This window comes from Centrocercus urophasianus, unplaced genomic scaffold (assembly GCF_019232065.1).
Source record: "Centrocercus urophasianus isolate 14NV4802_14NV808 unplaced genomic scaffold, USGS_Curo_1.0 seq_21, whole genome shotgun sequence".
Lineage (NCBI taxonomy): Eukaryota > Metazoa > Chordata > Aves > Galliformes > Phasianidae > Centrocercus > Centrocercus urophasianus.
In genome coordinates this window covers 11,794,703-11,804,494 of record NW_024884767.1, presented here as the reverse complement: position 1 = coordinate 11,804,494, position 9,792 = coordinate 11,794,703, and the positions used below count along the sequence as shown (strand labels likewise).

The window sequence follows — 9,792 nt, the reverse complement described above, 5'->3', positions numbered from 1 at the left end:
AACGGGATTTCTGAGGGTCATTTCAAACATCATGTCTTATGCCTAACTTCCCACCAGAGAGCTTAAAATAGACCATGTGCTGGATCAGCAGAACCCTCAACACCCTCCAGGACACTGATTAGCAAGAAGCTTTTCCTGTATTACTGCCTCACTTCTGGGTGACTCCAGGATTTCAGTCACTGATGGCTTCAGTTGCTGTCATGAGGCATGTAGCAATAGAAGGGGTGAAGCACACAGAGTTGCCTACGTGGAGTGCTGTGTCAGACAGCCTTTCTGCGTGCAGCTGAAGAACTCCATGCTGTTCTTCCTGTCACAGTGAACTCGTGTGCTTAAAATTTTAGGCAGAATGGAAAGCAAAACCCATACATGCTGTTGAATCACTTCAAAGGCCAGTGATGAGTGCATGGAGTGCAGGAAGAGCAGGGAATGCCTCAGGCTGGGGATGTGCCTGACCCACGCTGCTTCTCACCTGGAGGCTGAAGCCATTCTGAGGCCTTGCATACACCCACCCATCCAACAGCACTGACTGGGGCTGCTTCCCAGCAGCTGGCTTTGATCTGCGTCTGGGAAGGACTTTTGTCCTCATGCTTCAGGGAGTGTGGCTGGTAAGGGAAAGAGCACTCCCTGAAAACTTCTTGTTCCTCCTGTTGGTGTATGCGACCTCAGCACACACATACGTGCCCAGAAACCACTGCTGCTCTTATTACCCTTATTATAGAGAATATCTGTTTTGATCACAGTTACTCAGTCATGATTCAACTTCCAACAGCTTTGTGTGACCATGACAACCCCTGCCGTATTTTGGAACAGCTGTCAGTACTGTTGTCAGTCAGGAGCTCAGTTCTGTGAGGACTCCTCAGGCTGGGGTACTGCTTTCTGACCAAGTACCCAGTGAGTGCCACTGACAGGAGCCTCAGTGCTGCGGGACACGCCTCAGTCCCAGGCTGAGGCCACGGGACGAGCAGCTTTACGCTCAGAACTGTAGGAATCCACAAGCCTTGCCAAGAGACTGCGAGAAAAGGCCTTCCACGGAGAAAGCAGTAAAACTGTCAGTAACTCCACTTGAAAGTTGGAAAGTGTCGACACTTCCCCGTCCCGCCCCAAGCCTTAACAACAGCCACACAACGCAAGCCGCTCCCGCGTTGGAGGAGCGAGCTGGGACGCCCTGCCCTGGCCCCCCCGGCCCGGCAGGAAGAGGAGGGACTGGCCGCGCGGTTCGGCAGCGTCTCTGCTCCGCGCCGCCACCGGTCGCCCCCCGCCCGCAGCGGCACCGTGCGCCATGTCCCAGCCGGGCTCGGGGCCCCCCGGCCCCGCCGCGGTAAGGTGGGCAGGGAGCGGCGCGAATGCGGGGCGAGGCGGGCGGGGGGCACGGCGACTGCACTGATGGACCCCGACGCCCCTCATTCTCCCTCCCTCCTCCCCCGCCAACCATGACCCCTCCGCCCGGTCCGCGGACCCGCCGGCACCGCCCTACTGCGGGGCTCGGTGGCGGCTGGGGCGCGGCTGTGGCCGCTCCCGCGGCGGGTGCCGCCCCCGGAGGGAGGTGGCCGCTGGGGCGCGGCCCGTGCGTCTATGTGCCGTGCCGCGCCGTGCCGTGCGGAGCACAGAGCAACGCCATGGCTTTCGCGCGCTGGTGGTATGCCATGGTAAATGCGGGGGGGCGGCTGCGGCCTGCGGAGGGCTCCGCACAGCGGCTGCGAGTGGGGCCGCCCGTGTGTGGCACGAATGAGCGGGGAGGTGGGAGTGACGGGCGGCAGATAACCGCTGTTCACGTGCTTGTGTTGTTGTGCGTCAGGTCCTGTGAAAACCTGTGGCGTTTTCTGGATGTAGCTCCGAAATTCTGCTGTGAACTTTGTCTGAGCGATGCTGGAACGTGGGTTCGTTCGTGCTGATGGCTGTTTTTGTGATGCTCTGAATAATGCGAGCTCTCGAAGCGACTAAATTATGCCATTCGATCAAAACTCAGCCATTAAGTGATTTGCAGCATAAGGCAGAGCGTGTGTGGGTTTGTTTCTGCTTTGGCTAAAAATCCTGCAGTGTGCCTTTTTTTGGAAACGTGTGCTTAGCTGCAGGTAGGTCATGGAGCTGCCAGGAATAATTTTGTCTAGCTGAACAGTCTCTGAGCAAACCTCATCTCTCATGGCTCTCTGTGGTTCAGCTCAGCTTCGTCAGTGCTCATTAGACTGACAGGACCTGTAATTGCTTACAAGTCATCTGAATTATTAGTCACAGCAGGAAGCAGTTGGTCTTTCAGAGGAGTGGTGAGAAGGAGCCTGCCCTCTCTTGAAGTTTTAGAGAAACTATATACTGTGAAAGGTGTCTTTCAGAGAAAACATCGATTTAACATATTTCCTGAATAATGGTTGAGGTAAATAGGATCCCCCTAATTTCTAATTGCACTTTTCCATTGCTCAGAGTAGCTTGGATGTTGGATTAGTGATGTTTCTGAGTGTTACTTGTTATAATAAGTCAGTGATACAGCGTGATGATGATACCACAGAATCAGAAATAGGAAAGTGTGAGAACTGATGCATTAACTATTGATGGCTCTGTAGTCCTGGGCTCCTGAATCCAGGATAGGAAAAGATACAAAGGCCACCTTGTTTCCTACATTCACAAAGGGAAACCACATCTCTTGAGTTCTGTTGGAAAGCAGTCTGTGTAGTTACTGGTCTTTGTGGGAGACCAGTGTCCTCTATGTTCATGTAAACATCTATCACATACTGGGGTGCTTTCTTCCTGGAGGGCATCATGGTCTAATAAAAGGGGGAGTGCAGCAGGCGAAAAGGAAGAGAGGAACAGATATGAGAGATTCAATGGTTGTTCTATTAGGTGTTGGTTTGGTTGTTTGTTTTTTTTTTTCCTAGGAGATGTGTGCAAAGCATACTGATCTTACAGCCCTTTGCATAATGTGCAAGGGCTGTAAGAAGAATCTGGCTTTCACCTATGCTTTCTGTACACTTCCTTGATGCATCTTTCATCTGGCAGTTCTGTGAGCAGCATCAAATATCTCTGTCTTTTTCCCAGTTTCAACTGACAAATGATGGTCAGATTCCTGTCAGCATAGAATGATTGTCTCCAGCAGCAGCGTTGCAGAGTTAGTTGACTTCAGCTGAGAGTGTTGCAGGCAGACTTCCCATCTCACCCAGTTACTGACAGAGGTCATTGCTGACCTCTGAGATGCTGTGCAATTCTTTGAACTGGGGGCTTACTGGTGCTAATGGAACTCCTGATGTTTAGGAAGAATGTCTTGGAGCAGGACCTTTAGCTGATGTCTGATTTTTATAAATGTAAGCTGAGGATGCAGTTGTACATTCTGTTATTAGTATTTTGCACAGCATTTGAATGTGAAGGTAAATGTGCTGAGGCAATAGTGTCAAGATGTTTTTCTGCATGCAGAATAAGACAAAGATCTCAAGTTAAACTTTGTTGTTGATGATACTTCTTCGTTGTTTTTTCTTTTTTTTTCTTTTCGGATTTGTCATTATAAGTGGTTTTGCTTGCTTTGTCCTTAGTGAAGCATATTTGGAGCCAATTTATTTTTCCAGCAACTACAGAAAAGTGTTGCAAATAAGTTACATTTTAAGTTTAACTAAAAGTGTATGCTGGCCCTTTTTGTGACAGAGTTGGATGCTTCTGCCATTAGTATGTGTGTGTTGTTACCACATACATAAATTTCTTTGGCATTGTAAGAAAAGTGAGCAAGAAAAGGGATGCCCAAAGCAAAAGCAGCCTCTTTCACCCACGTGGATATAAACTATGGTTGGTATATACCAACCATGTGGGTATAAAAGAGCAAGGCATGCATACCATCCCAGGAAAGCTTAGCTGAGTTTCTTGCTAAGCAAATTGATTAATTTATTTAAACTACAAGTCTCAGAGCTTGGAAATGCAAAGCAAAAGGGAGCTGATGGAGGTCATTTTGAAAATCGGATCCCTTCTCATATCTTAAACATAAGCTTTTCATGGAACCAGTGTGATCTTTGCGGAAGGTGTATTAGAAAGTTGTGCTTTCCTCCTCAGTTTACCTCCTCAGGGTGGCAGACTTTCAAGTGAGATAATGCCTTTGTAGACTGTTTTATTATCTGCGGCCATCGGTGCTTAATGTGTATGCAGTATGTGACTCCAAGTGACTGGATAAAAATCACTTTGGTGGGGACTTACGTGCTTGTTCCAAGTGTCATTTGAATTTTAAATTGGAGTCTCATTATTGTAGATGCTGTTTGACACAGCTTTCTAGTGGGAAGGCTTCAGGAGCCTAATCTCTGCCTGACTTGAAATTAGGTGTGGCAGAGCTGGAGTACTTGGCCTCCCTAGGGTGCTTCAGGGTTGAACAGTTGATCTTCTTGAGGGATGGTTGAGAGAATGCTGCCAACCCGTTTGTCCTGCCTTTCCTCTGACTCCCAGGCTCTCTCTGGGAACCTCGGATTACTGTACCTGACAGCCCGGTCTAGAGGTAGAAAAAGAGGCTTGACACTTCGGTTGGGATGCTCTTCAGCCCCCTGCTGGGACATAGTCCTGGGACTGAGAACTCTCTTGAGGTTATGATCCTGTCTGCTGTGTGTTTCCTTGGAAGGAAAGAAGATGTGGACATAGGTAAGAAGGGTAGTGCCTGGTTTGGCACCAACAGAAGTCTGGTGTACACAGTAGGATCTGTGTAGGATTCCTGCTTTTTGTGACTTGCAAAGGAAGAAGAGAATCATTCTGGACTTCAGTTGGTGTTGCTGCCCAAATCTGAGAGAGCATACCAATGAGATTGACAACATACATGCAATATCAGGAAGATGTGCTTGCTTTGTTAACCCACTTCCATTATGATAATTAATATTCTCTTGGGAAGCCAATAAAGCCTTTCATTCTGTGCAGTATGCATTTGCAGTTCTCCATAAGCTATCTGTGTTGATAACAGTAAGAGATGCAGCTGGATTCATGGTAGCACTCAGCTTTTTGAGTTTTGTGCTGCAAAAAAAATGGCAAGGTGTATGAGGAGCGGCTGAGGTCCCTGTGTTTGCTCAGCACAGGGCAGAGGAGCTGAGGGGAGCCCTCATGGCGGCTGCAGCTCCTCCCAGGGAGCGGAGGGCAGCGCTGAGCTGTGCTGTGTGTGACAGCGACAGGGCCGAGGGAACGGCATGGAGCTGCGTCAGGGGAGGGCAGCTGGGGGTCAGGGAAAGGGGCTGCACCAGAGGGCGGTGGGCACGGAACGGGATGCACAGGGCGGTGGGCACGGCCCCAGTGCTGGAGTTCAAGGAGTGTTGGGACACTGCTCTCAGATGCAGGGTTTGGGTTTCGAATGGTCTTGTGTGAAGTCAAGAGTAGGACTTGATCCTTGTGGGTCTTCTCCACTGTGATCCTATAATGAGAATGTCTATGTAGGATTGGAGTCTAGTCTGCATAAAATAGTTTTGCTGAACAGCAGCCGTAGAAGTTGTTTAAAACAACCTGTGAAGTTTTTGTCCTCTACTACCATAGTGGAAATGGATAAGAGACATGACTTTTTTATTTTTATTTTTGTTCTGTTTGTTCGTTCAACTATTGTGTCCCCAGCCTGTCTGTTGCTGTGCTTGAGCACATTCCAGCTGAAGATGGGCTAGTGATACATGGCTCATTACTTTCTAGTTGTAGCCGTGCAAAGAAAATGCTATAGGAACTCATTACTTAAGTGATTTAGCAAACTTCTCCTACTGCTTAGTCTGCAAAACAGAAAGGTGGTTCTAAACTCAACCCTTCTCTTTACTCAGCAACACCAAACAGTTTTGAATCATTCTCTGGTGTCTGAGTTGCCCTGGGATACTAGCTGAGATATTAGATAATGGCTTTATTATGTAGCTTTTTGTTATTCATGGGGAAACTTACTTGCTTTTAGCATCTTTTTTTTTTTTTTTTTTTTTTTTTTTTTTAATTCTAAGGTTAAACAGTGTGCTGTTGGAAAAGATTTTTTTGAGGGACCATACTCTCTGTTATCAGAGGTGCAAAATAAAACTATTGTTGAATACAGTGCATTTGCAGAATATTCTGTATGTTGCTACACATGAAGAACAAGTAGGACTAATGGCACATTGGGTTAGATGGAAGGAAGTTTAATGTCTTGGATGGGATGACACAAGAGTTTTGAAGAGGAACTGTATTTTTTATGTGTGCCTGTGCTTGAACCATGACAGAGTTTATGTTTTCTGTAAACAGCAAAATTCTAGAAGTCAGAATAGCAGATTTCTTCCACATAAGGAGGATTGGACATCATGAGCATTTGAATGGTTATGAAGAAAGTTTAGATGCTGGAGTGCATGGTCATGGTTGGACATGTAGTGTTGATCTGTTAGAGCTGGTTTGTTTCTACAGGAGTCTGTGGAACTGACAGCGAGTATCAGAGTGCCATGCTAATCAAGACTAAGTAATAACATGAATATCTTAGAACGCCTCACAACAATAGTGTTAAATGTAGTACTATTGAAATCATTATTTTCTGACTGTAATCTGTTGAAGTCATCCAGCAGGACAATGCAGTCTGGTCATGAATGGTGAGCCCTATGGGTCATTGTTAGCACTGGTGTTTTTCAACATCTTTTTCAAAAACTTAGTGGGACTGAGTATATCCTCAGCAGGTTTGCTGATGATACCAAGCTGAGTTGATAGAATAGAAGGAAGGGATGACATCCAACGGGACTTGGACAATCTTGAAAAGTGATTCTACATGATGAGGTTCAACAAGGGTAAGTGTAAGGTGTTGCACATGGTTTGGGGCAATCCCATACAGACCGGGAGAAGAACTCCTTGAGAGCAGCCCTACTGAGGACTTGGGGTTTCTGGTAGACAAAGAACTGTGCATGATCCAGCAGTGTGCATTTGCAGCTTGGAAGGCCAACGGTATAATGGGTTGAATTAAAAGAGGAGCGGGCAGCAGGGCAAAGGAGGTGATTATCTCCCTCTGCTCTACCCTCATGAGGCCATACTTGCATTGATGCATCCAGACTTTGGGGCCTCAGCAGAAGTTTTTGAGCTGTTGGAACAGATTCAGAGAAGGCCACGAAGATCAGCGGAGGGATGGAGTACAGAAGGCTCTGAGAAGTCACTGTGGCATCCCAGTGCTTAAAGGGAGCTTATAAACAGCAAGGGTACAGACTTTTTACATGGTGTCATAATGACAGGATAAGGGGAAAAGGTTTTAAAGTAGAAGAGGGGAGATTTAGATTAGCTATTAGGAGAGAATTCTTGGTGAGGCACTGGCCCAGGCTTTCCAGAGAAGCCGTAGATGCCCCATGTCTACAGGCATTCAAAACCATGTTGGATGGGGGCCTGGGCATCCTGATCTAGTGGATAGCAACTCTGCCCACAGCAGAAGTGTTGGAACTATTTGATTTTTAAGGTCCCTTCCAACCCAAGTCATTCTGTGATTTAGAAATTTTGTCCATTAATGAGAAGGGAGATGTACTGTTCTATTGTCTTGTATTGTGGAGAGTGATAGGTGCATTATACATGCATTAAGATATTTGAGACTTTCTCAGCATGGAAGGTATAATTCAAGATCTTAATATTTATACATCTCTTTTCTTTACTTGTAGCAGGGCGACAAGAAGGCAAGTGGAACTGCTTCCAAATCAGGAGAGAAAAAAGAAGCAACGGAGGTAAATTCAATAATGCAAATGTATTAACAAGAAAAACTCGGTAATTAATTACCTCTGATATAAATTTTTGTCTTTTGATTGCAAACTGGTAATTTTCAGATAAAACTGATTACGTTTTTTGCAATAAATTACAATTTATTGCAGGTGTGTGCAGTTTTTTCATAAGCTGCAGAGCCACCTGATGTTTTCTTTCTTCTGCTTTCAGAAGTTCTTCCATTTAGTATCAGTAGAAATTATCTCAGTGAATTTGTGTGCTCTGCAGTGCGGGTACACTTTGATACACATCTGATGGTACTGGCTTTTTGATTGTCGGGAAGCGGGGATAAAGTGGAGTGTTCTGTCATGTTCCTGTCTTGCTTGTACTCTGGATTTTCTTCCAAATGGGAATATTCAGGCATGGATTTTTCACATCTGAGCCTCATCTTGGCACATTTGCATATGTGTGGTCAGTGCTGTATTTTCAATAAATATTACTTTTTGAAGATACGGCTTTGTCAGGAATGAAGCTTTCCTGATCAGGAGGTCATACTGGGCTATAATGTTGAGAATACAGCAGGCGGTTTTATAGTCTGATCATAAAGGCTGTTGATGACAGTCGGAAACTGTATGGGTTGCAGGCTGTGTTCGGAACAGTACTTTGTACTTCTCCCAGGAGGCCTAAATTCTGTTAGTCACACAGAGATATGTTGTGTGCTGTGGTGAGTCACTCTTGTGCAGCAGAAGAAAGTGTTGTCTGAGCCAGGATGCAAGTGCCAATAGTGATCATTCGTTCCTCTCAGCTGATGCAAAATGGGAGCAGTACTTTTCCAAGGAATGTTAGCAGCAGATTTACAAAGAGAAGAATTTGCAGAAGCATCTACTACTTGTCTACTTGTTGCCTTCAAATATCAGTTATTTGTATAAGAAACATAGAAATGCTTACCGTTTTGTGGGACTGATGGAAGTTGAAGTTCGTAGTTTGGATGGTGCAGTTACTGTTCCAAACTGGCAACAGAAGGCTGTTAATAAGTTTATTTTCCAGATGCTTTTGCTTTTACAAAAAGCTTCTGATACACACCTCTCTTTCTTCTAGAATGCTAGCTTGAGGCTGTTTGTTTTCTGAAAACAAAACCAAGGTGTAGCCTTGTTATGCCCATTTTTCTTTAACCCTGGTTCTTCATAGCAGCCAATGGTAGTAACTTGGAAGCACTTAGGGTGCACTAAATCTTAGTGCTGTTTCATTTAGCACAACAGAGAAATATTTTGTAATGGTTTGATAAGTCTGTGAGATCCTGCTCTACAAGGCCACATTCCTCTTGTAAGGGTTAATCTCCTTTGCTTCATTAATCTTTGTGTTGTATTAAGGAAAAGACACCTTCACACTGAGATCCTGTTTGCCTCATTTCAACAGTGCTACTCAGACTTCAAGGCAGACTGAGTGATCTGCTTGCCCCAGGAGTGGTCAGCTTTAGGTTAGAACATGCATCATCTGTTACTGTAATGATGACCAATGGAATATGTACAAGATACTGCACAGCTACAAATAAGTGGTTTGCTAGAAGGGAGGCAGCTGGAAAATTCATGTGTTAAAATGTGTAAGTGAAAGGAGATACAGGCAACTGTTTATCCACATGATCCAAAGATAGCATGTGCATGTGTTACAGTTGTATTAAGCAGCACTCACAGACAGGTTTAGTGGTCATATGCCTTATCTCTTTGTGTCTTGCATTTCAGAACCTTAAAATTGCTAAATTCACATTTTGAAGAAGATCAGACACTGAGAATCTTAAGTTTGCCTTGAAATGTTTTCATTGCTTGTGGATGTGTGTGTGGTAGAAAATAGCATAAAATAAATGATCATTGTTGGAGTTGATGGTTGCCCATGTGTTTTAATCTGTTTTATGCATTTGCAGCTGGGGTGTACCTGCCATGCTGCAGGACATGCTGCCGTTTTCCCATATCCATGCCTCTAGGTTCACAGCTCACTCTGTGAAAACTTGAGATGTTATGGTCCTGAGTCAACATGTTTGCAAAATACCATTGCAAAATGTGAGAAAGAGCAAATATCTTTTCTTCTCCTTTCCTCCCAGTTTTCTAAGTCTTTTGGCAGCTTTTATGTGCAGTTTTAGTATGTGAGAGACAACTCGCATAGTTTTTTTTTACCTTTCATCTTAACATCATCTTCAAGCTTTTG

General features: G+C 45.2%; 1 protein-coding gene across 7 annotated transcripts in view; it reads left to right on the top strand.

Moving 5' to 3' along the window:
• Positions 1–1,256: 1,256 nt before the first annotated feature.
• The window catches only part of CAST (calpastatin), a 59,246-nt gene continuing 50,710 nt past the window's right edge, over positions 1,257–9,792 (top strand). For 4 of the 7 annotated variants that reach the window (XM_042822855.1, XM_042822860.1, XM_042822858.1 and 1 more), the window contains exons 1-2: positions 1,257–1,318; positions 7,557–7,619. In XM_042822855.1, the coding sequence (XP_042678789.1) occupies positions 1,280–1,318; positions 7,557–7,619 (102 nt within the window). In that variant the 5' untranslated portion in view covers positions 1,257–1,279. Of the gene's footprint in view, positions 1,319–1,564; positions 1,647–7,556; positions 7,620–9,792 lie in introns of those variants that run through there. The other 3 variants (XM_042822854.1, XM_042822856.1, XM_042822859.1) reach the window with 3 other exon arrangements.